General features: G+C 49.3%; 12 protein-coding genes across 16 annotated transcripts; 8 read left to right on the top strand and 4 right to left on the bottom strand.

Annotated features, from left to right (window-relative positions):
• Positions 1-28: 28 nt before the first annotated feature.
• Positions 29-1,576, top strand: FOXG_19800 (uncharacterized protein; the record flags this gene model as incomplete). Of its 2 annotated transcripts, XM_018400071.1 has the most annotated exons (6): positions 29-140; positions 195-405; positions 455-507; positions 573-872; positions 923-1,245; positions 1,304-1,576. In XM_018400071.1, the coding sequence occupies 6 exons, from the start codon at positions 29-31 to the stop codon at positions 1,574-1,576; spliced, it is 1,272 nt and encodes a 423-aa protein (XP_018245073.1). The 2 variants fall into 2 exon arrangements, with proteins under 2 accessions (XP_018245073.1, XP_018245074.1); XM_018400072.1 differs by having other exon boundaries at positions 923-1,347.
• Positions 1,577-2,754: 1,178 nt separating this feature from the next.
• FOXG_19799 (uncharacterized protein) lies at positions 2,755-2,871 on the top strand (the record flags this gene model as incomplete). Its single annotated transcript, XM_018400070.1, has 1 exon — positions 2,755-2,871. One exon carries the CDS (start codon positions 2,755-2,757, stop codon positions 2,869-2,871), a length of 117 nt encoding a protein of 38 aa, XP_018245072.1.
• A 1,279-nt stretch (positions 2,872-4,150) lies between these two features.
• On the bottom strand, positions 4,151-5,264 carry FOXG_08350 (uncharacterized protein; the record flags this gene model as incomplete). The annotated part of the gene is made up of 4 exons (XM_018387244.1): positions 4,151-4,339; positions 4,408-4,496; positions 4,848-4,932; positions 5,184-5,264. 4 exons carry the CDS (start codon positions 5,262-5,264, stop codon positions 4,313-4,315), a joined length of 282 nt encoding a protein of 93 aa, XP_018245071.1. The 3' UTR covers positions 4,151-4,312.
• A 123-nt stretch (positions 5,265-5,387) lies between these two features.
• FOXG_08349 (uncharacterized protein) lies at positions 5,388-7,694 on the top strand. 2 transcript variants are annotated; one of them, XM_018387243.1, is made up of 4 exons: positions 5,388-5,752; positions 5,958-6,148; positions 6,196-7,025; positions 7,075-7,694. In XM_018387243.1, the coding sequence occupies exons 2-4, from the start codon at positions 6,018-6,020 to the stop codon at positions 7,386-7,388; spliced, it is 1,275 nt and encodes a 424-aa protein (XP_018245070.1). In that variant the 5' UTR covers positions 5,388-5,752; positions 5,958-6,017; the 3' UTR covers positions 7,389-7,694. The 2 variants fall into 2 exon arrangements, with proteins under 2 accessions (XP_018245070.1, XP_018245069.1); XM_018387242.1 differs by having other exon boundaries at positions 5,388-6,148.
• Positions 7,695-9,553: 1,859 nt separating this feature from the next.
• FOXG_08348 (uncharacterized protein) lies at positions 9,554-11,510 on the top strand. Its single transcript, XM_018387241.1, has 2 exons — positions 9,554-10,414; positions 10,486-11,510. The coding sequence occupies exons 1-2, from the start codon at positions 10,132-10,134 to the stop codon at positions 10,986-10,988; spliced, it is 786 nt and encodes a 261-aa protein (XP_018245068.1). The 5' UTR covers positions 9,554-10,131; the 3' UTR covers positions 10,989-11,510.
• A 268-nt stretch (positions 11,511-11,778) lies between these two features.
• On the bottom strand, positions 11,779-13,408 carry FOXG_08347 (diazepam-binding inhibitor (GABA receptor modulator, acyl-CoA-binding protein)). The gene is made up of 4 exons (XM_018387240.1): positions 13,101-13,408; positions 12,609-13,039; positions 12,492-12,559; positions 11,779-12,438 (listed from the first exon to the last, which is right to left on the bottom strand). Exons 2-4 carry the CDS (start codon positions 12,691-12,693, stop codon positions 12,286-12,288), a joined length of 306 nt encoding a protein of 101 aa, XP_018245067.1. The 5' UTR covers positions 12,694-13,039; positions 13,101-13,408; the 3' UTR covers positions 11,779-12,285.
• FOXG_08346 (uncharacterized protein) lies at positions 13,042-15,646 on the top strand. Its single transcript, XM_018387239.1, has 2 exons — positions 13,042-13,627; positions 13,684-15,646. Exons 1-2 carry the CDS (start codon positions 13,511-13,513, stop codon positions 14,689-14,691), a joined length of 1,125 nt encoding a protein of 374 aa, XP_018245066.1. The 5' UTR covers positions 13,042-13,510; the 3' UTR covers positions 14,692-15,646.
• Positions 13,822-16,388, bottom strand: FOXG_08345 (actin cytoskeleton-regulatory complex protein END3). The gene is made up of 3 exons (XM_018387238.1): positions 15,856-16,388; positions 15,569-15,803; positions 13,822-15,519 (listed from the first exon to the last, which is right to left on the bottom strand). Exons 1-3 carry the CDS (start codon positions 16,090-16,092, stop codon positions 14,798-14,800), a joined length of 1,194 nt encoding a protein of 397 aa, XP_018245065.1. The 5' UTR covers positions 16,093-16,388; the 3' UTR covers positions 13,822-14,797.
• A 732-nt stretch (positions 16,389-17,120) lies between these two features.
• On the top strand, positions 17,121-17,981 carry FOXG_08344 (isopentenyl-diphosphate delta-isomerase; the record flags this gene model as incomplete). Its single annotated transcript, XM_018387237.1, has 3 exons — positions 17,121-17,310; positions 17,362-17,700; positions 17,749-17,981. 3 exons carry the CDS (start codon positions 17,121-17,123, stop codon positions 17,979-17,981), a joined length of 762 nt encoding a protein of 253 aa, XP_018245064.1.
• A 211-nt stretch (positions 17,982-18,192) lies between these two features.
• Positions 18,193-19,134, top strand: FOXG_19798 (uncharacterized protein; the record flags this gene model as incomplete). Its single annotated transcript, XM_018400069.1, has 2 exons — positions 18,193-18,288; positions 18,694-19,134. 2 exons carry the CDS (start codon positions 18,193-18,195, stop codon positions 19,132-19,134), a joined length of 537 nt encoding a protein of 178 aa, XP_018245063.1.
• FOXG_08342 (replication factor A2) lies at positions 18,260-22,284 on the bottom strand. Of its 3 annotated transcripts, none has more exons than XM_018387234.1 (4): positions 22,196-22,259; positions 22,001-22,124; positions 21,826-21,938; positions 18,260-21,772 (listed from the first exon to the last, which is right to left on the bottom strand). In XM_018387234.1, exons 2-4 carry the CDS (start codon positions 22,002-22,004, stop codon positions 21,056-21,058), a joined length of 834 nt encoding a protein of 277 aa, XP_018245060.1. In that variant the 5' UTR covers positions 22,005-22,124; positions 22,196-22,259; the 3' UTR covers positions 18,260-21,055. The 3 variants fall into 3 exon arrangements, with proteins under 3 accessions (XP_018245060.1, XP_018245059.1, XP_018245061.1); XM_018387235.1 differs by having other exon boundaries at positions 20,544-21,772; positions 22,216-22,259; XM_018387233.1 differs by having other exon boundaries at positions 22,001-22,284.
• Positions 19,675-20,582, top strand: FOXG_08343 (uncharacterized protein; the record flags this gene model as incomplete). The annotated part of the gene is made up of 3 exons (XM_018387236.1): positions 19,675-20,003; positions 20,052-20,304; positions 20,367-20,582. 3 exons carry the CDS (start codon positions 19,675-19,677, stop codon positions 20,580-20,582), a joined length of 798 nt encoding a protein of 265 aa, XP_018245062.1.
• Positions 22,285-22,455: the final 171 nt, after the last annotated feature.

Here is a 22,455-nt window from a genome sequence, read left to right as displayed (position 1 = left end):
AAAGGAAGATCCACTTGTAGATGCCTAGATGGACTCAAGGCAAATCTACCAAACATCGTATCGCAATGAGTACTCGCTGAAGATGGATTACCATTCAATTCACGGCTATGACAGAGCAAGCTTTGGCACACCCAGCACGCGTTCGTTTTGTAACAATTTCCTACGATGTAGGGTCTAAGCTTACCTTGCAACAGACCGACTTCCAACGGTATCAGCTTCACAGGCTCTTGACGAGCTTGGTAACGACGCGTCAACTCATGTCTCGATTGGGATTGAGGAGTTAGATCGTTCTCTTATTGCCAATATACCAGTTGACTCTCAAGATACCACTGCCAAAGGTGGTGTTCAACGCGGCCAGGTCACGGAGATCTGGGGTCCCCCTGGTGCTGGCAAGACAGCATTAGGGTGAGTTGACTGTTGCCCCCTATAGCCATAGAGCTGACTTGTGGGATAGGCTGCAGCTTACAGCAAATGCATTGTGTGATGGCGATGCTGTTGTCTGGGTAGGTCTGTTGATTCCGATCCAACATTCTCATCCTTTCCAAATAGTCAAGCTTACCCTTGCCCCGTAGATTGTTTTCAAGCTTTGCAGCACGACAGACTTCGGGCCGTGACCAATGCAACAAAAACTCGTCGCAACAGTCAAACAAATTCAGCGCTTGATGCATCAGAGACTCAAGAAGGAGACGCTAGTCGATTCTATCATTACTCATGCTTCACTCTCCCCCATCTGGTTGCTCTCGTGTCACGGCCTACCGCCAAGCTGGTTCCACACAACTGCTCACTAATGGTCATCAGTTCGCTATCAGCATTGGTTAACTCCGCCTTGCCCAAATCCCACGATGGCAAGGCTACATCTAAGAGCAACAAGGGTATGTAAATGCATTCTCGTCTGTGCAGGGTCTGGCTAATGTTTGCGCAGGTCCAAGTCCATCTGCAAAGCGAACACAAGCATTGCTTTCGATCGTGAATGCCCTTCACAAATTTGCTGCAACTAGAAATTGTGCAGTTGTGGTTCTGTCTCAGTGTGCAACAAAAATGCATTCAGAAAGGGGTGCAACGCTGACAGCCGCGGTCAATGCCAGTGTATGGGAACAAGGGATTTCAACTCGACTTGTCATGTTTCGAGACTGGGCCTGGCAAGAGAACAATCTTACAAGCGTCTTCCTGGCAGGTCTGCAAAAACTGGATGGAAAGGCATGCCAGGAGGTCGTGGAGAACGTCGTCGCATTTAAAGTGGAGTTGGTACGTTCTGTCAGGCACCGAATCCTCGAGCCAGCAATTACTTACATGATTGTTACAGGACGGGGTCAGCCAGGTTCCCTACGAAGCATTACAAACTTTTGAGTTAGCCCGACATAAGCGAAAGCTTGGACAAACAGAACTCGAGGTTCCTGATAGCGAGGATGACGAGGATTACGGATGGGCAGATGAAGATGAAGCGGCCTTGCCGGCGCCTCCGCCTCAGTGGCAAGGCAGTGAAGACCTCATTTTGGGCCAAGACATCGGTCAAAGCGAAGACGAAAACAGCGAACAAGAGGAGCCTGTCACTGATGATGAATCGATCATGAAATGAGGCTCTGGACGGAGCCTGGGTGGAGTCTGGGGATTGTTGGGGGATAGTCTCGGCGCCGGTGAAGCACCGAGCATACCAGACTGTAAAGCAGTCTCGCCAGGCATGGGCAGAGCCTCACAGCGAGACAGAGAAGTCAAGATATCCCCACAGAGCGAAATGAAGGAAAACTTGAGCCCCTTTATCAAATAGCCATGGCGGCTCCGCCCTGAGCAAGAAAACAGCGCAAACTGGGATTGCTGGGAGCCACAATAAAGCCGCGCATCATGCTTGCTGGGCCATAGTCGGGTTGCCAAGAAGCTTCGGACAAGTCCGGCCTTAGTCTGATGAGGTTAAGCATCGTGGTTCGTGGTGGGAGGTATTTCGTCATGCTTCATGGTCCCCGGACGAAGACATGCTTCTCGAAGGATAAGAATTTTCTACGAACACACAACCCCAGGACCTAGGTCCCCCAAACAAGCATAGCTTTGCTTGGCGTTTCTCCATCCAGGCCGCCCAAGAATGAACAACGGTTGGGCGGCTGGCGGAGGTTTTACTCTACTAACGTGGCGCTTGGAGGTGCGTGCTCCACCGGGCCGGTCGCTCTATGATGGGGTTCTTGAAGTACCTACGGGGAAAAGATACTTGTGTGCTCGTTTCTGCCCCCGGGTTTTGTACATACACACCACCCTTGCGACCTGGTTGTCGAAAGCTCCTGATAAGTTCATCCCCGAGATTTTCTTTACGACCCTTATTTCTGTGTCATCGACGGTGGCGATTTTGCTGAAGAAAACGTGGACACGCAACCTCTTGGGCTGAAAAGCCAAATGTTCGGAGAAAAGAAGCCCGGGAGAAGATGCATAGAAGCATGGCTGACTCGAAGAATGACGCAGCAGTTTCCAGCATGGATGGTGCTATCACCGTCTGCCCTATGTACATAGTACAGCGACCATCTCGCGCAGCTTTTATTAAGCATTAATGGCCCTTGACTTGAAATGGTTTGCCATGCATATCTAAACCAGTGATACCAGGCTCCGGCGCATTCAACGCATGCAACAGCATGCACAATGCAAACCCGTGTTTTGCTTTCTTATTATGGATACAATGCGCAGTCTTGAAACCCAGTGTGCTCTGTTGTTGTGGATAAATCAACACCAAGCACCCAATAACAACGGTCTGCGTGGTGATTTAGAATATACCAGATGAGTCCCATCCGGGCTAAGTACGATATTTGTGACCCAAATGATTCAACATTGCGTGTTCATCCACTCGACAAATCAGTCACCAACATTTATGGCGGCTATCTGGAGGTGAAGTAAAAAGAAAAAATTTTGAACCCATGCCAGGCACCAGGGGTCTTGGAGATTTCACGGGTTTGCGGACGTTTGACCACACACCGCCGTCGTGGCTTTTTTCTTGTTGAATCGCATCTGCATTCTCACCAATGACTTGGCTTTCTTCGCTGCACAGAATACAGGATGTGCACTAGCATGACTTCAGGCCCACGCCAGATCTCACGATCTGGGGATTCACGCAAGTTGGGCCGAGATTGGATTGGATTGGATGCTGCTTTAGAAGCCCACTAGCCTCTGCCTCACAATGCTATGGAACTGCGGTTTGCAGTCGTGCCGAGACATGTCCGCGGTATGGAAAATTCGTTGGTCTTTGCTCAAATATTTGTCGCACTCGAGATGCTTCGGATACGACACAGATCAATTGGCGACCCATTCTCCCCCATACATGTTGAACAACTTCCATTTTGGAAGGTTGTGGATAGCTACAGGGTCAGCGGTGTAGAATTCAGCAGTCTCATGTAGACTTCGGCAGGCAATTGCTCACGGCAGCGAGCGGCTTAAGGTGCATTGAACTTTTTACTGCTGTGCCATATACCACGACTCAATTTCTTGTCTTTGGTTTTATTTCCCACATCAGTGCCTGGGTCAATTCGTTTCCACGGGCAGGCATGCATCAGTCAGTTGTGTGTGAAAAGAATATCCATTCATGACCAGGGTACATGTACAGGGCACTCAGACGATTATCCATCAGCATGGGCTGATGATAGCGGATACCTTCTCGGAGATATCCCCAACCACTGCAACAGCGACTTTTCTGCGCAGTGAACTTGCGATGTCAGGCATGTCTTCGTCGCTTGTTGAGGGTTTCAAAGCCCAATGGATTGACGGAGTTAGGTGCCCCCTCAGTCAATTTGCTCATCCAATTGAGGACTATCGGTGAAATGCCTTGAAGTTGTCGCAAGGCGAACCCCGCGAGATGTGGAATGTTGAAGCATGCGCCCTGACCAGCTTCTGGCCTGATCTTTCGAGTGCCCCAGGATTTCGAGCTCTTGTTACTTCCAATCACAGTTGTTGGTTCCTTGCTTTCCGTAGACCTCCAACTTGGATGCCTTATCGGCATATGCACGGCAGATGGCCGACGATCTTGCTACATTGACCCCACGGGAAATGCACCGCATTCTTCCACTTGCCTTTTTCCCTTCCTCTGATTTGCTTTTTCCCGGGTGCCCATCCGTATGTAAATATGGATACTGGTGCTACATTGAGGTCTGGGGAACTTGACCATGGCAGGGCATCATAGAGACTGCGGACAATATCGCGTGATGCGAGACACGGGTTTAGACGCCGAACTGTGCGATCGTATCATCCGGAACACCTTCCTCGGCACTCCGTGACCCATTACCGGGCGCCCGGACTCTGGTGGTCTGGATAACGCGTGATCGATATTCTAGATTGGTAGTCCGGCTCAACATTTGCGTTCTTGGTTTGCCGGCTATGTATGCGCATCAATCAGTCAGCTGCTTTGTCCCCAGACTCCCCGTCAATAGATAGCAGGCTTACAGTATAATTCTGGGGATGAGGAACCATGGGGTCCCCACGGAAAACAGACTCGCTATTCTGTACCCCTAGGAGCGAGCTTATACGTTCACCTGGATACGTGTACTGTGTCTTTGTTTCCTCAGGCTGCCGTGATATGTGGTTCGGGCTGCATTGTATTACAGCTCACAGATTGTCGTAAGCTCTTTTGCGGATCCTAATGGGTCGCATGTTTGGAGAGCGTTCCAGGTCTGTAGTTGACTGGCTCGATTATTGTTCTGTTGCCACATGGATCTCTATACTGGCGATCATGGTTGAGATTGAAGTACTGTACTGCATGATCACGGACCATGTCACTTCTCCATTTGGTTTGATGCACCAACCTAATTGCATTAATGCTATCCATGAACTTGGATAGAATCTTCGAGCTTAGCCAGCCGCGAGGGGACTTGCATGAAACATACAGATGTGCTTGGCAAGTCCGCTGATTGAACAATTCATCTGGGACTTGCTGCCTTGTTTGAGCATCTTCCAGAACCATGTCCAGTACTATACTCAATATGGTACACAATGAAAGAAACAAGTAACAACTCCCCGATACTTCTGATATCCGCAAGCATTGTCATTATTAGAGACTCTCGGCATGTGCTCGGTATCTATTTTGGACTTGCCGTGACGCTCACAATATTCCGAGACGTGCATCAGCATCGTACGACAGAACCCCGTTACTTATTTTGATCTTCATGCACGGGTGTAGGGGAGAGTATCAGTAGGCTTGGGGTTTCCAGTGATCGTTATACGTGAAGACCAGTAGTTTCGGGCGAATTGGACTGGTTGTGCGAGGATAACGTTGAGAGTGTAGTGTGGTAGTGCTTATCCATTGTGTGCCTAACGAAGACAAGAATTACTGAGAATACGATTCTCGCTTACTTAGTATTTATGATAGTCAACGTAAGTCTCAATAACATATTTCATAACTTGTTGACAACGTTAGCCTACTAAGTCTTCGTCGATGATTCGATGTCGAGAGAACGGATCTAGGGTAACCATCTTTGAACCTCCGAGGTGACATGAAATTGACCGAGGTGAGCCGGGAACGGACAATCTGCAGGCCGATCCCTCTTTGTAGTCGTCCCGTGATCTTATTGGCCAACAATCTCATCGCGACTTCTCTCTTAGCTTCATATTCATTTGAATCAGGGCACAGAAGCGAAGTTTAAGTTCAACTCATCATTTACCGCCCTTCTTCATCAATCTACATCAAAATCTAGAGGCATCTTATATCGAAAGATCTGCCGATGTGTTTCAATTGACACAAGGCTTCAAGAGACGGCGAAACGAGCGGTGGATGAGAACAAAGAAGACTCGAGTAAGATGGCTTCCCTATTTCACTACATCAAACGCCTTCTCAAAATTGCGAAATTCTCGACGAGGCTGAGACTCGACTTTCATGTTCAATTGAAATATGAGTCTATGGGGTTGTTCTGCACACAATTACTTCACCCTCCTGACACTGCCGTCGTGCTACTGCTCGGTTGTCCGTGAATAAGGCTCTTGGCTTACCACTGATTCAGATCTGTTCCATCACTCGACCGAATTCAAGACCTCGATAGTACACTTCCACACCAAATTTTATGTGGGATATCGTCTTCGCACCTCAAATCTTCATCATGTCTGAAACTCAAACCGAAGAGGTTCGTGCCTCAGTTCCCATGGAGACCAAGGTTGAAGATGTCAAAACCGAGAAGAAGCCATTCTCCTGGCTGTACGTTTATCGATACCGTTCTCTGAACACATATTGACATCAAATAGCGAACCGCATCCCACCTTTGTCATCATACTCGTTGGTCCTGATGAGACTCCTTTCGGCATACAGAAAGATTTCCTCTGCTCTCGATCCGAGTTCTACGAAAAGCACTTTTCAGAAACCAAACCCGATGACAAGATTGAGCACATAGTCAAGCTTCCTGAGACCACAAAGGAAATATTTGGACTGGCTCAGCATTTTCTTTACACGGACAAGGTGATTGCGGACGAGGCCAATCTCCCATCGTACGAGGCTCTTGTTGGACTTTGGAAGCTTGGTCATAAACTCAATATCAAGGGACTATGTGACAAAGCTCTTACCGCTATGATTGACTGTCGTCGAATCACGGAATCGATCCCAGCTACACCCCTTCTCATCCAGGTCTGGAAGGATACACCTGAAGGCTCATCGATTCGAAAACTGCTGCTGTCATGGACCGCTGAGTACATGCGCTTTTCGGACGCCCGAGCAGAATTTGCCAAGTCGCTACCTCAGGAGGTCCTCAGCGAGCTTGTCGTTGCCATGAGCTCCTTCGACACGGTTCCCGCCCCCGAAGCATCAGCCACCAGTGCTGTCCCTTCTGTGACACCTCGAAAGAACGTTCATTATCTGGAGGACGAGCCTGAGAATGATGCGAAGAAGAGCAGACGAACGAGCGGTGGACCAGTCAGCGCTCCAGCATCAGCAGATCGATCGATCAAAGCTCGCGGATCTTTGCCCAAGCCCGCGCCTCGACGTAGGACTAGTGCTGGCTATGCCGAAGGCCGAGACTTTACCACATCACAAAAGTTGGATTTCTGCGCGGACCTGTTGACAAGAATGTTGTCCGGACCTGGCAAGTTCACCTCTGGCGCCTCTGAAGACAATCGCTAACTTGAAAATAGGATTCTGGACCAGACTCGTCGGCCCTTTTAGAGACGCTGTCGAACCCGTGGAGGATGGCGTGCCTGACTACTTCGAGAAGGTCAAACGACCAATGGACCTTACCACGATCAAGGCCAAGATGGATCGCAAGGAGTATACCAGCGACGAAGAGTTCGTTGCAGACGTACGTCAGATTTTCGATAACTGCTTCACGTATTGGAAGAAGGGAGACCCAATGTGGCTTGCGGGGGAGAAGCTCCAGAAGACGTTCGAAGACAAGTTTTCTCACATGAACAAATGGATTGCCAAGATGGGTGGTGATGAAGCCGACTAGATGGGAGCTCCATCGCGAAGATCCACTAGGGTTCAAGGAGAATCTCCAACTTTGATGGACGGAAACCAAGGTGATGTTTGAAACGCCTGTATTATACATATATGAGGTGCGCCCTAGCCATCTTGTACTAGACACCGGTTAGGAGACTACAGGATGGGGATACGTGCTTGTGCTAATAAGTAAAGTAATGCGTTTCTTTTGGGCGTCTCTGGGAGGTATGGTAAAAGGAGAGTCGGATCTTTATGTCCGCTCACAGTACAATAGCTCGAGTAATTGATTTATTAAACCTGAGTAAGGTGATCGATCGCTGCATTAGCTGATGATCCTAAGAACTGTCCAAATTAGGTAGAACTAGATCGAGGCACCAAGTGCTCCGGACAGCGCCATTTCGCGTTAACGGATATCGAGATGAAGACCAATCTACAGGACATTAACTGGAGCTAAGAAGCACTGACAAGCGCGGGTCTTTTGCCAGTGAACGCTATCGAAGAGGCTGCTTTCCTTGAAGCTGAGAGTGATGGGAAGATACATGATGTGGTGTTATGAGTCACTAGTCTTTATGGGTAGTTGCGTGTCAATTATGCCAGCTCATTCATTGGTAGCTAACCTACGTGTTCCTTGGGCTTGTTCTGTCCAGGTGCGTTGTTGATGTAACCGTCTAAGCGTCTGCGGGAAGCCGGTGATGAGTTGTCAGCGGATTTATACGAAGACAGCACAGCAGCCATGATATTTTCATCGTGACATCAGTATGAAAGTTTATTTCAGCCGCCAAATATTGATGCCACCACGATATCGTACTCAGGCACAACAGAGTCATACAGTCTAAGGAGTAACTAGCAAAGTGATCAAGTCGCGCAAAGGTCAATAGACGCTCAGGTACTGGCTTAGTCTGGGGAACAGGCTCGCATTGAAATTAAGATTGCCACTGACGTTACTGGGTCCAGACTTTGGACCCCTGCCAATTGGTTGCTCTGTGGGTTAAGTGGTTGAGTTAATGGCGCATGACCTTGTCGTTTAAATAACCTGAAACCAAGGCCAAGCCCGCTGAGCGAAAAAGAGAGACGAGGGTTGGTCGTCAGTCCATGAGAGAGAGCCAATAGAATTGTGTGGATGAGAATGCGTAGTCAAAGCACTAGTGATTATATGTGAATCGACCAAATCGATAGAGAATGTGATATTCGACATTAAGTGTCTTACTTTTAGGTACCTAGTAGTCATTGTTGAGACAATTCGTTGTGTAAAAGAACATATTATCCGATACGTACTCGGTAAAAGGACGCCAAGTCTTTGTTCCTGTTCCTGCGTCAGGCGGGCTCTTAGCGCAACGGGCCTCGGGTAGTACCTGCAGCCTCCCACTGGACCCCTGAAGTTACACAACTTACAGTGCTCAAATCAGCCACTCAGAGGCTGCAATGAGTGACATGCCCCAGTATTCAGTCTCAGGTACCTGCCGTAAAAGGCAACACCACCATGCGCTATCTCTTCTTTTTCTCCCCCTCACAGAGACAATAGCCGGGAGAGGTCAGCAAAGAGGCTGATCGCTATTGAAGGAATATCACCCTTTGACGTCAAAAGGAACTTGGCATTTTTCGGTAAAGCATATGCAAGATTGACTCTCGAGTTTGGGCGAGAGACCAACTGATTCTCCAAGATTGCGCTCTTTTACACCATGGCCTAGTAGGGCTTGGCCTGTGTTTTTGTAAGTGGGCGGCTAATTAACCTGGGCTCTCAAATCTATCAACTCGTTAGTTCGTCTTTACTAACAGCTGTTATTTGCCCGAGCTGGCGATCATTTCAGAGGATCTGGGGTGGAAAATATCTCAAATGGGCCATTTGTTAACGGGCAGAAGAAACAAGTCGCACCACAAAGCCATGTGGTATCGTCTTGTTTTACCTTTTCGCTCCAAGGTTGCATCTGCTATTTATCTTCGATAGCTGTTTCAACACAAAACCCTATATCCATGCCTTTCAAACATCTTTTCCTGTCACAAAACGCTCAAACCATCGAGCAACCTCCGTATCAGGTCCCGTTGCCCCAGTCCATCCATATTAGGCATGGTGTTTTTCTTGTTGTCCGCGGATTGGTGGTGATTGAAGCAAACCACGATGGGCATTTTAAATTAAAAAATATTAAAGGAATTAGGGGGCCCCTGTCCTTGTTACCCCCGGGAACAGAACCACTGCAGGGCCAGACTGCTTCTGCATGATGCTCCGTCTTGCACCAGCCTATCACGGCCATGAAACCCGTCCTTATTTACCAGGGAAGGAAGGGTCGAGTTTTTGACGGTTCCATTGCTGCTTCCCGAGAGACGAGAGAGACAGAGCCCTTCCTTCCTTAGGCTTGGTGTGGCCCAGTCTCTCACTGCCTCTACTAGTACTTACATGAATGTGCCCCCATCTCGACGACTTCATCTTTTTGATCTTCCCTCACACACCTCTTCGTTCGTCCTTGTTGTCATCGCTGCTATCCTAGAGAATCGTCCTTTTATCGATACTCGTTCCGTTCTTTAACAACAACAACAGTCGTTTATACTCTGATCCTAGTTTTATCTAGCATTCACTCACTCACTCACTCACTCACTCACTCGCTCGCTTACCGCTCAGCGCAAAACCGCCTTCTCCACCGTCATCGGTATACCCTGTTTGTGGCTTTCCTCCCTGTCAGCCAGATCGGACTCGTATAAACCAACTCAGCTCAACTTCAACTTCGTTCGAATTCCAGCCTTTTTGCTCGTTTGACAAGATGCTTTTCCGAACCATCGCCTCTGTCGCTTTCCTGGCTTGTGCCAGCAACGTTGCTGCCGAGCCCCAGCCTTACAAGCTGGTCAAGGCACCCGTTGAGGGTCTCAGCCTCGCTCGCCGTTCTACTCCTGGATACCAGCCTGATCAGTCAGTCTGCGGTGGCGGCGGTGACACTTGCGCTGAGGCTTGTGGTGCTGGTTACGAGTCTTGCCCTTCCGAGGATGACTCTACCCACTGTTTCAACCCTACCGTTAAGCAGTCTTGCTGCTTTGACGGCACTGGAAGTATGTACACCCAGACTCATTCATCTATAAGTCTTTTCATAGAGCAAACTGAATACTAACTATCTCTCTAGACTCTTGTGATGCGGGTTACTACTGCTCTCATGACACCAAGGCCCAGACCTGGTGCTGCCCTGAATCTATGGATCTTGCTCAGTGTGCCAAGGCGTATGGCGTTAAGGACGGCCTCAAGACCGAGAAGCTCATGACCTCCACCGCTGCTCCCACCGTTGCTACTACCACTGCTGCTCCTACCACCACCTCTGCCCTGGAGACCACCTCGACAACCGTCTACATCATCAGCACCTCTCTTGCCAGCACGGAGCCTGCAACCACCACCAAGTCGGTTGTCGCTAAGACCACGACCAAGGCTGCTAAGACCACCATTGTTGCCCCTAGCTCTGGCTACAGCACGGCTTGGAGTGGTTCCAACAGCACTATCGCCACTGCCGCGCCTACTCAGCCATCTGAGTCCGCTCCTGGCTCTGCCGAGCCTTCCACCATCAGCAGTGGTGCTTCCCTCACTGGCGTCAGTGCCATGCTCCTCGCTGCTGCTGGCTTCTTCGCCCTTCTCTAAGTCACAAACTTCCCCGTGGAAACACTGGTTTTCGCGAAATACCACCCAAAATGACGCTCATGCGTCGTCGCGAATAATGACTCAATGATGAAGAAAGCAACGAAAGGCTTTATGCGTGGAACACGCCAAGTAAGAGGTGGATTGAAAACAAAACACGTGGTGCAATGTCGAGCTACATTATTCTTCTGATGAAATACCCCTTTTTCGATATCCCCATTCTGTTTACGTCTTCAACTGGAGTTGATCGGCTTGGTGTTTTTGGTTGGTTAGGAAAAGAGCATGAGGAGGACGAGTTGAAACGAAATGAGAAACGCTCAGCGCTTGGAACATACATTCTTACGATCGGTATACGGTTTTCGTATACCTTGTTACACCTAAAACTTATTTGCTATTCGTCACGTTGCGAGAGCTTAGTCTCCGCCTCGTATACTTGACATTAATAATTGCCCTGGTAGACAATTTTACTCGACATTGCACACAATTCAACCAAGACATTCTATACAATGATGAGAAACAGTGATGCTTATTTGTGAAATCGTCGCAACAAATGTGAGCCATTGAGAATAGTAAGTATATAAGTCTTACATATCCACTCTTCTCAATGCGCCATGCGCCAATGAGCTGCAACGAACTTAATAGATACTGGACTGTGGTATTACTGTGTTATGTAAGGAGCTGGATGATATATTGATGACCTGGCATGGTTCAATAGCAGCTCATATCCATGTCCTATGTTGTATTGATCTACGCGTATCACATCTGTAGATCTGTCTCCATAGACCTTCAGTCAGATACTCTGACGCCTTATGTAATGACATTTGAGGCGCAAGTCCAAGGTCAAATTGGGACTACAGGCAACGAAGTTGTACATTCTCCTACAAAACTCAAGTGCCTGCTACACCACAATGTCATGAGTTGAGGAGTATTACGTGATAATGCACCACCAAGTTTGGGAATCACCGTCAGCTGTGAGTGATGTCACATGTGACCGGGAGCGAAATCCCATGACATGTTGCCCACCAAGGAACACATAACACATAAGGTCATATTCCTGGTACGATACGAGTACTCTGCTTTGGAAGTCTGGACGGCATCAATGACGCAAAACGAAAGGGTATGATTTATCTCGGCAGCTAAATACGATGCGTGCTATAGGCAGCGTAAAAGGGAACCACAAAAGGGCTTCTCCCATCTGATCTGATTCCAACATTGTATGGTTTCATATGCGTTTAGATATTCCTGCTCTTGACTTGTTCCGTCGTGGAGGCTTGTCTATTCGAAGTGGTGATTTGGACGCTTAGTTACCAACGGCCTCGGGAACCTTGTTGGCATCGTAGCCGCATTTCTCCTTGAGCTCCTCAACCAGCTCAACGTACTTGGCCTGAGCGGCCTCGGGGGTGAGCTTTTCCTCCTCAGCAGCCTTCTTCCAGGCGTTGTACTTGGCCTTGCCCTGACAGCGGTGTTAGTTTGTCGCGGGCAAGGAATATAGGCTTCAAAACTTGCCTTGAGGTCGAACATGCCGGGTGCGCTAGCAGCGGAGAAGTCCTCGCCGTTGGCGACCTTGTAGAGTCCTGAAAACGTTAGCTGAGAGGTTGAAGACACGAGTCAGAGAGACTCTACCGTAGAGCCTGAGAAGATCGTCGGTGTTGGGCTTAGAGGTAAGCTTCTTGGAGTCCTCGACGGCCTTCTGGAAAGATTCAGACATGATGGGCAAAGAAGTGAGAAAGTTGTTGGAGTTATTGAAGGAATCGAGTTTGGAGAAGAAGGTAAGAAAGAGAAGAGCTGTTGGGATGTTTGTTGAGGAACTTAACTTAGCTTCTCCCGTCGTGCGGGTTATAGCGGGGTCATGGGATTCGATGGAGGGGCTCAGGGGCCAAGTTGCGCTGAGTGACGTCGTGATCTGCCATTGGTTACTTTGGGGGACCTTCCCTACCTTCCTTAAGTGAGATGAGAAGGGGATCTGCCGAGGGAAGGAAGGAGCTGCTGGATAATTGCGACTGAATGGTGAAGCGAGGCACGTGGGGAACAGGGGCTATAATTCTTGGAGATACCTATATTATTTATTATGGTATAACGAATGAGTATAGACAATGCTTTGTTGATACTACTTACCTATGCATCAAAATTGGATGCAAAGCATGAGCACAAGCAAGCTTCGACAGCTCCCCACCTCGGGGTCTGAGACTGAACATGAGCTGAACAGAGTAGAAAACCCATACAAATACATCAGCTGAAGCTACGATAGCCTCAAATCAGATATTGCAGTTTCCGACGAGCCTGAAACATAGGCCGTTCCGGAACATCTTTTCGTTACACAGCCTTGAACTCGTCATAGACGAGATTAGTATTGCTCCGAGACCATCGGGAGCGGAACAATCATGCTCGCTCGGCTTTAAACTTTCACAGCTCACATGTCTCTCCGACGTTAACTACACGTTACATGAGCAACTCAGTTTTGATAAAGAGTGCCACAAACCTCCAAGAAATAACCATCAAGCTCACTTCACATCAATTGATTAATCATGACAAATACCGTCGTCGTATTAGGCGGTAGCCTAGGCGGTATGGCCGTCACCCATCAACTGCTCAAGTACACGCGACCTCGTGAACAAGATCTCAAAGTTATACTGGTCTCAAAGGTACTCACTCAACAGATTCTGTTCTCTTTACGCTATCGATACTGACAAGCTTACAGAGCAGCCACTTCTACTGGAACCTAGCTTCTGTTCGCGCCATTGTCCCTGGCGTTATAAATGATGATGAGATTTTTGCGCCTATCAAGCCAGGCCTGGATCAGTATCCCGCCGGCAGCGTTGAGTTCATTGTCGGCACCGCTTCTGGCGTTGATCGCACGGCCCGTACCGTAACAGTCAATACAGATGCTGGTGCTGATCAGAAGACCGTGCTCAAGTATGATCATCTTGTCATTGCTACCGGTGCCGAAACCGTTGACCCCTCACTCCCTTGGAAAGCATCCAGCTCGCACGAGGAGCTCGTGGAGAGCCTTCACAGCACTGCTGAAAAGGTTGAAAAGGCTACGCATGTTGTTGTCGCCGGTGCCGGAGCTACAGGAGTTGAACTCGCGGGCGAAATTCAATATGCTTATCCCTCGACTACCGTTCTACTCATCTCAGCTGAGGACAAAGTCGTCGCTGGAGACCAGATTGCTGGTAGTGTTGAGTCTGAGCTGAAGCGCCTTGGTGTTGAGATCCGTGCTGGAGTACGATCCGAAGACACGACGGAACTACCAGATGGCAAGACGTTGGTGAAGCTGTCCAATGGGGAGGAGTTGGTGACAGATTTATTCCTCGCGACGATGGGATTGAAGCCAAATTCTGGGTTCCTGCCCAAGGAGTGGCTTACCAAGCAGGGCTATGTCGACGTGGACGATGAGATGCGCGTCAAGAATGCAGAGGGTGTATGGGCAGTTGGAGACGTCGTATCCAAGCCTCGCGCCGCATTCTTGATCACGGAGGCTCAGGCTGCCGGTGTCTTCAAGAACATTGACCTCGTACTGAAAGGCAAGGAACCACAGCCTGTGAGCGGTCCTCGAGTGGATGCTTTTCTATGCGCCACAGGTCGAAGTCGCGGAGCTGGACGCCTAGGCAAAGTTCCGGTGCCATCGCTTGCTGTATGGGCCGTCAAGGGTCGTACATTAGGTCTAGAACGTACCAAGAAGTACGTCAACGGAAGTATGTGGTGATTGAGAATGCGTGTAGTGCAATGCCTGATATCCTATTCAAGAAAGCGCCATGATATTCCTACAAAGTAAAAACAACATACCCACACCCATAATCTAATTAATTCGCCTATCCTCTCTTCTCGTCTTCAATCTCCCGCCTGATCTGCTCAAGAACTTGCTCTCGTGTTCTCAAGTGATTCTCTAGACCCTCAACCTGCTCCCGGACTGTCTGGAGATCTTCCTGTATGCTCTTGAGACTTCCTCCAGCCGCGCTCTTACCAGTTCCCTCTTCCAATTCCCTAAGTTCTCGTCGCTTGTATTCGAGCAATTGATCGAGTTCCTTCTTAACAAGTGCAGGCTTAGAATCGCGTTTGCCGCCTTTCCGGCGTTCCGCGATCTCCTCCACCTTCTTTATCTTATCCTCGAGGTCCTGGAGCTTGCGCTTCAGTCGAACCTCTTCCCAGTCCTCCGTCTTTTCCGTCGAGAAATCCGTGCCCGAGCTCTTGAAGCCGCTTCGACCCAGGCGCGTTAGGTATTGATCGCCGAACTTAGCCTTACGGCCGGTACTTGTGGTGTCGTCAGCCTTGGTGGCCCATCGCGAGTTAGCGCCTGTTCGCTGGTTGTCGACTTGATAATCAATCTGGTTGCGCTCAAAGCTCGATCGAAGCGACGCCGGAACGGTACGGGGGATTCGGAAACCCTCATGTCGGTAGTTAAGGATATGTAGGAATGCGAGACAAGCATCCTTGTTGATAGTCGATTGCGCCGAGGGGTTGATCAGATTCCAGGCGGATCGGACATCGGTATCGGGAACGTCAAGGGACTCGTAAAGGTCACTAAGCGCATGGACTATGATCGTCAGCTTTATTTCCCAGAATTCGGGTTACCATAGACATACAATCCACCTCGCCGCGCATATCTCGGTTCTCCTGGTAGATCTGCTCGTATTTGGCCTTGTCCGCAGGCTTCATGTACCATTCGAATCCGTCTTTGAGCCCCAGGTCCTCCGAGTCGTCCTCAACCTGCTCGAACTGTACTGACTTTCCGGTGATAGCTTGGCCAGCCTGCACGAGATGAGCCTTGGACTCAGGGACAAGCCAGTCGGGCAATGTCGTCGGCACATCCGCGTATTCCTGAAATTCGTAAGTTACAAAGCCAAAGAACCACTCAGCGACCGTTCCATACTCCGTTGAGAATATCAAAGATAATGCGCATGGCAACGCAAAACTCCTCGAAATCAAGGTTTCCATCATTATCCACGTCCGCAAGATCCCATACTCGTTCTAGCTGATCATCTCGGAGGCCACTGTTCTTCAGAACAGGAGCGGCTTGTTCACCTGTAAGGAACTTGCCGCCTCCTGTTCGCGTAGAGAAGATATTCCAGTACGTTTCAATTTCCTGCGCCTCGATCTTGGGAGCCATGATTACGTCTGGGGGCTATGGACAGCCGCGTGGAGTTATTGTTCGAAGTCGAGTAAAAACAAAAGGGCGCTCTAATTAAACCGGATTAGAAAGAGATAGAGGCAATCGTTTTGGCGGCGACCGCAGAGGATATTGAATTAGCGAAAAGGCAAAGATGGAGGTTCTGTGGTCAAGGTAGAGTGAGCTGGAGGTTGAATGACGAAGCCAGCTCTCCAGCCACGCTTGGATAGGCCTGCATTTCCCCTGATGCGTCTGCGGCCCCCGCTTAGCCAATATCCAAATTAGCGCATAATCTTACTGGCAAGAAAGTTTGTTGATCAGTGAGAGGATAGAGCATGTAAGTCATTGGCATCACTTATTGAGTTTACTCTTATTCTAGCAAGACTTAAGGATATGTCACTCTTAACAGTACGATGTTACAACATGCATCTGAATCGCTCGTGCGTTTATGGACAGCATGCCGTCACCACTCTCTAAGCCCAGCCTGTCATAGAGGCTATAGTTCGCTAAGGGTATGTGTTGTCTAAGTTACCGTTGATCGTCACTATGGCATTTTATCATGAACTTACGCCTTTTAGTAAGGGGAGGATAATTTGCGTGTTAATAGTTGAGTCCTTGAAACCTATCATCTGGTACACATACGCTAAAACAAGAAGAGGTTCACCGAGAGTGACTGGCCAACAGCCACAGCCCAGGCTTTGAGTGGTTGAGCCCCACTGCCAAATAAGGAAGGGACCTGGAGAGAACCCCCATAAACTCAGCTCTCAATGGCTGATTCACAAGGTTGTGGGCCTGCAGTAGCGGGTAGAGGGGTACGGGTGCCACACCCGATAACTTTTTGGAGGGGCAAATGGTAAAGAAGGCGCGAAACAAATGACCCTTTAAATTAATCCTTTCTTCAGACCGCTTGACCCTGTTCCTTATATATGTATACTCGCTGTCTGCTTGTCTGTGGCGCACCCTGGACTTGAAAACATCGCGAACTGTTTCTTCTCCATAACTCAGACTCTTCTGCTGTTTAAATCACCATGTCTACAACAACTACCACTACAACCCAGCCTATCACGGCCGAATCTATGCTCCGTCTCTTCCCGGACATCGACACCAGCTCAGAGCCTCTCTCCGGTCATGATGAGGAGCAAATCCGTCTTATGGATGAGGTCTGCATTGTCCTCGACGAGAATGACAAGCCAATCGGTACCGCCAGCAAGAAGATCTGTAAGGGAAACCGCACCACTATCCAATACCCCCTCTTACTTAGACTATTAGGCCATCTCATGACCAACATCGATAAGGGCCTCCTTCACCGCGCCTTTTCCGTCTTCCTCTTCAACGACAAGAACGAGCTCCTCCTCCAGCAGCGCGCATCTGAAAAGATCACCTTCCCCGATATGTGGACCAACACTTGCTGCTCCCACCCTCTCCACATCCCTACCGAGACTGGCGCTTCCCTTGAAGACTCAATCGCCGGTGTCAAGCGAGCTGCTCAGCGCAAGCTTGAGCACGAGCTGGGTATCAAGAAGGAGCAGGTTCCCTTCGAGGATTTCCATTTCCTCACCCGAATCCACTACAAGGCCCCCAGCGACGGCAAGTGGGGTGAGCACGAGAGTATGTACATCCAATATTAAATGTTACAGTATCTAATAGCCGGCGCAGTTGACTACATCCTCTTCATCAAGGCCAACGTCGATCTCGACATCAACAAGAACGAGGTCAGAGATACGCAATACGTCACTCCCGAGAAGCTCAAGCAACAATTCGACGACCCCAGCCTGGTTTTCACACCTTGGTTCAAGCTCATTTGCAACTCTATGCTCTTCGAGTGGTGGCAGAACCTCGACTCCGGCTTGAATAAGTACATGAACGAGCAGGAGATTAGACGCATGTAACGATATATGGATAACGAGTCAAGGAGAGAAAATGCCTAAAACGAAAGGGGAAGCAGTGTAAGTCCCAGACCCAGACTTGGCATACGGTGCATTGGGTTTTTGCAGTCAATCAGCTTAGATATCCGTTGTTAGATCTTGCTGCTTTAATGTTTACGAGCAACTGAGCCACATTCAATTTGAGACCATTTCACTACCAAATTCACCTATCAAGATGGAGGATACCATGACCAACACCGCCAATCAGAGTCTCACACTTATTCAGCACGGCCGGGCCGTTGGGCATGGTTATCTTGAACTGAACTTCCATGTACGAGCCAATGATTCAGGATCGTGATGCTTCGGTTCCCCGCATCATCCGGCATGACATACCGGTGGTGAGTCTTATCAAGTGACACAGTAGGATTAGTGAGTCCTGGCGCCGTCGCAAGCCGTGGCCATCCACCAACAAACAACATGCATGATGCTCTTTGACAACACCTACTACGACCCTTTCAGTTTGGGCTCCTGCGACTGCATCCAACTGGAACATCGGGGCCAATGACGGTTTTTCTTGGCTTCTCAAATCAAGGGTTTTCGATCTCCTCCACCCTCAGCTGCCGGTGGCTTGAGCCTTGAATCCTGCACGGAACTCCATACTTCTGTGCTTCCGTGTATTCCACTGTATTCATCGAATTGAGTCCAATCTAGTCTCTAACTGCACAATTGATTGGAGTATCTCGGGACCCGGACTTCACAATCTGCTTTGCCCGTGCAACGACAGCGTCACCCCCACGGTGTCGCAGCTGATCATGTGGTCTATGATCGTCCTGTCAGCAAACACTGTGCTATCCTATCTCGCCTCGATTCCAGACTCGCTATTCACTGTCTCAGAATGGATCCCGAAGCTAGTCAATACCCCACGATAATAGCTGTCATGCATCATCTGGCCAATGGCATGTTGGTTTTCCACCTAGAGGCGCTCCGTATCTATGCTGCCCATCTTGAGGCCCACACGGCGTCTAACCAAGACTCGCCCTACTTAATCCCCCGAACGTTTCCTATCTCTCAGCTCCTCCTTGCTCATCATCTGTCTACTCAGTCACTCATCTCTCTTCCACAGACACTTACTTTGCTGAACTTCAATCTTGACCAGACAACAGTCGCTGGCCACTAACAGGACCCTCAGTCAGGATATCTTGCTAAGCCCTCTCCCAGAGGAGGCTGCTTTGAAGAATAGCCAACTCGGCGTCTTGCTATTGCTGCTACCACGTGCTGCTTGCTGCACTCAATTTCTTTGCACTGTTGACGGTCGTTGACTACTGTCCTGAAACCTCTGAACACTCCCACTTGACAAAACTTCTATCCATTCTCGTGAACTCTCGAAAAGCTTGGACGCTTCGTCGGCGAACTTCGCTCGATACAACCCCCTTCTACTAAGCCGTGATCGCGAGCCTGGCCCGCTCAAGCACCACCTTGATGTCGGTTGAAGTTCGCACCAGCCTTAATTGTCTCCGCCATCCCTCGAGGTTTACGTCCGTTTGCAGAACTCAACTGTCACGAGTTCATACGGGCGATAATTGTCAAAATATACAATGTGAGTCTGGATGCTTGGGCCACGAACTTATCATGCTTAATACACAATGGCGCCCCTTTCATTACCAGGAAGGGGCCCTTAGGTACAGCGAATAAATCCAGTACCGGTTAAACTGCCATCATGGAGACCAGCAAGAATAGTAAAAGTGGTATCCATGGCTCTGGGACATTGGCCAAGTGGCGGCGACGCTCCCTTATACCATCTACCTGGGAAACCTCGGTTCGTTTCGTTAACGTGAACGAGTCTGCGGCAGCTGGTAGTGCGCTGGCCCAGGCCTTTGCAACGGATGCCATGAGTCAGTATGTACTCGACGGCGACGACATGGCAGATTATTCGGATGAACAAAAGTGGAAGCTTCATGTTGACTATATGACTTATATGGTTGCAGCGCACTGCTACAAAGGAATGGTGACAACCATCGGGTCGGACTATGATGCTGTAGCTCTTTGGTACGTGAACCACGACTATAATCGCAATTTGATCTAACAGCCTTTCAGGCTTGCTCCCGGTCAGCAGATGGATGACTGGTGGACTAGTCTTCGCAGTGGTATGTGGAAGCTATACTATCAACTGTCAGCTGAAGGACGGAGACGATACTACGATGAGATGATCCCTGTTCTGGACCAGACCAAGGAAGAGGTCATGGGCGAAAGGAACCAGGATTGCTATTATCTCGTCTACATCGGTACCAAGCCTAATGCCCAAGGCAGAGGTTATGCCGGAAAACTGATCCGCGATATGGTCGCCAAGGTACTACAGTTGATGAGCACTTGTTCCACCTTTCATCGCTAGAGAAAACTAACAAGAGCCAGGCCGATGCTGAACAGCGTCCCATGTATCTTGAGTCCAGCACCGAACATAACAACGGCTACTACGCCAAGTTCGGTTTCGAGGTCAAATGTGACGTCGTCTTTGAGGGAGGCCCCGAGCCCATCACGATGTGGATCATGGTTCGCGAGCCTCAGAAGACTCGCCCCCCTTGTAGCTCTGTTATCGTTTCTGCCGTTAGCAGCGCAGTCAAGTTCTAGGGAGACGAGCCTCTGGTCCTTCCAAATGTCGATACAGGGTCAGAGGCTGAAGTCGAAGAGGTTGAGGATGTCCAGAACGTCACCCATGAGCAACAAGATTGGAAGAAATGTGTTGTGATGTGAGTTCTGGTTGCGCGAGAATTTGCGTTAGTTTACACCGAGTTCGTTGACTCTTATCATTCTTTTGGACATTGGTATGTTTTGATGATATGAAGCAGTATGGCGCTGGCCTTTTTGTATTGCCTACATATGTCGACAGTCTCTACCGCAATAGCTGTCTATCTCTTCTGTTTTTGCAGTACGCCAACTAGCTCGAGTCATTCATTAGAGAGAAATAACCCATATAAGATTGTCATTCCTTCATAAGCTGGTCCCTCCTGTAACCGTAAACACCGTGCACCTAGCTTTTGTAGTTTGTATTCCGTATAAGTTGCCCTTCTCGGAGCCCGCCCCTCATAAACTCAATTCTGATGTTAGTATTCGAGGATTGCCCATGTCTCGTCATCAACTGTGGTGTAGATAAGACCCTGGCCAAGCAGTTCGTCAGCAGCGGTGAGAGCATCCCGCACTGACATGCCAGTAGAGTTGGTGATGACGTTGAGATGGACACCTTCATTGCCACCAGGTGTGTCGTTCATAAAGTTGAACATCTTCTTGGCAAGCCCACTGCAGCCAGCGAGCTTAGTAGGCGCCTGGCCCGCGTTGCCGCCTCCATTGTCATTGTAGCCACCACCATCCACGAACATGCTATCTCCGTCTCCATTGGAGCCACCTTGACCACCGAGAGGGCCCTTGGTGAAATAGAGATGAACATATGTAGCCTCGAGCATGTGGTAGTTGACCTCGTTGAAATCCGCCACAGGTCTGATAACATGAGCTCCGACGTGTCGCTTGTTGTTGAAGGACTTGAGACGACCCCAGATACGAACGTGAGACTCCAGCTCGAAACCGGGATCAGCATCGTCCTGCTTGTCGACATCGATCCACTTCTTGACCTCAATCATACCGGTTCCGTCATCGATGTTGAGGGTGATATTTGTAGGTTGAGGCTGGATCTTGCGAATCTGTCCGACGAATGTGATCTGTGTCACGGGGGAACCGTCGATTTTGAAGTCTGCACCAGCGTATGCCTCTTCGGCATCGAGGATCTGCTTGATTGTGACAGGGCGCAAGGACTCATCTTGGTATGACTAGTAGATATGAGAAAGAGTGGTAATTATCAGTTGTAGAGAGTGCGATGTACCTTGCCGCCGGCGCCGCCTTGACTGCCCTGCTGTGAACCACCAGCGAAGAAGCCGCCAGAATCGTCACCTCCTTGGGCGCCATAGCTTGTTTTTGTGAATCCAGAGTAAGCAGCTTTAAAGAAGAGTCAGAAGTGCAATTCTTGGCAGAGGGTGGGTGTCTTATAGTGTACTTACACATGATTGTGGTTGTGTGATGTTTGAGTTGGGCTAGGCAGAGCTCACGGTCAGGACGTGAAGATCAAGAGACGCGTTAAAACGCGCCTGAGTTTAATGGGTTCCATGATGCCCCGCCTCCACTCTGTGAGGCATTGGTTAGTTGCCTTAGTCATCGATGATAGCTTCTGGCGTTATGGAATAGAAGGCACGTGCTTGGGAATTATGATAGCTACCCATCCAACAACTCAACGGAGGAAGCATATGCTTTGTTCCATGATAGCACAAAGAAGAAGTTGATATGGAGTAACCTCTCGTTGATTCGATTGCTGTCTCTGTCAGCCCGAGACATCCTTGGACCTCTCCCAATACGGTAGGCGATCATGCATCTGCCGACATCCTGCCAAAGAGCCATGTTCCATCGCTAGCGAGTCTAAACACGAGGTAATGACCTGGATGGAAAACTATGGCATCGC

Source organism: Fusarium oxysporum, chromosome 2 (assembly GCF_000149955.1).
Source record: "Fusarium oxysporum f. sp. lycopersici 4287 chromosome 2, whole genome shotgun sequence".
Taxonomy (NCBI): Eukaryota; Fungi; Ascomycota; class Sordariomycetes; order Hypocreales; family Nectriaceae; genus Fusarium; species Fusarium oxysporum.
The sequence above is the reverse complement of the archived record's forward strand: the minus strand, read 5'-3'. Positions and strand labels throughout refer to the sequence as shown.

Coding starts and splice junctions, on each gene's coding strand:
- FOXG_08348 (XM_018387241.1), top strand. CDS start 10,132: ATGCTTTTCCGAACCATCGCCTCTGTCGCTTTCCTGGCTTGTGCCAGC. Junction 10,415..10,485: donor CTGCTTTGACGGCACTGGAA/GTATGTACACCC, acceptor CTATCTCTCTAG/ACTCTTGTGATGCGGGTTAC.
- FOXG_08347 (XM_018387240.1), bottom strand. CDS start 12,693: ATGTCTGAATCTTTCCAGAAGGCCGTCGAGGACTCCAAGAAGCTTACC. Junction 12,560..12,608: donor CGATCTTCTCAGGCTCTACG/GTAGAGTCTCTC, acceptor TAACGTTTTCAG/GACTCTACAAGGTCGCCAAC. Junction 12,439..12,491: donor CCGGCATGTTCGACCTCAAG/GCAAGTTTTGAA, acceptor CACCGCTGTCAG/GGCAAGGCCAAGTACAACGC.
- FOXG_08345 (XM_018387238.1), bottom strand. CDS start 16,092: ATGGCTCCCAAGATCGAGGCGCAGGAAATTGAAACGTACTGGAATATC. Junction 15,804..15,855: donor TCTTTGATATTCTCAACGGA/GTATGGAACGGT, acceptor TACGAATTTCAG/GAATACGCGGATGTGCCGAC. Junction 15,520..15,568: donor TATGCGCGGCGAGGTGGATT/GTATGTCTATGG, acceptor TGACGATCATAG/TCCATGCGCTTAGTGACCTT.
- FOXG_08342 (XM_018387233.1), bottom strand. Junction 21,773..21,825: donor AAGGCGGCGCCGGCGGCAAG/GTACATCGCACT, acceptor CATATCTACTAG/TCATACCAAGATGAGTCCTT.
- FOXG_08349 (XM_018387243.1), top strand. CDS start 6,018: ATGTGGGATATCGTCTTCGCACCTCAAATCTTCATCATGTCTGAAACT. Junction 6,149..6,195: donor AAGAAGCCATTCTCCTGGCT/GTACGTTTATCG, acceptor GACATCAAATAG/CGAACCGCATCCCACCTTTG. Junction 7,026..7,074: donor AAGAATGTTGTCCGGACCTG/GCAAGTTCACCT, acceptor ACTTGAAAATAG/GATTCTGGACCAGACTCGTC.
- FOXG_08346 (XM_018387239.1), top strand. CDS start 13,511: ATGACAAATACCGTCGTCGTATTAGGCGGTAGCCTAGGCGGTATGGCC. Junction 13,628..13,683: donor AAGTTATACTGGTCTCAAAG/GTACTCACTCAA, acceptor ACAAGCTTACAG/AGCAGCCACTTCTACTGGAA.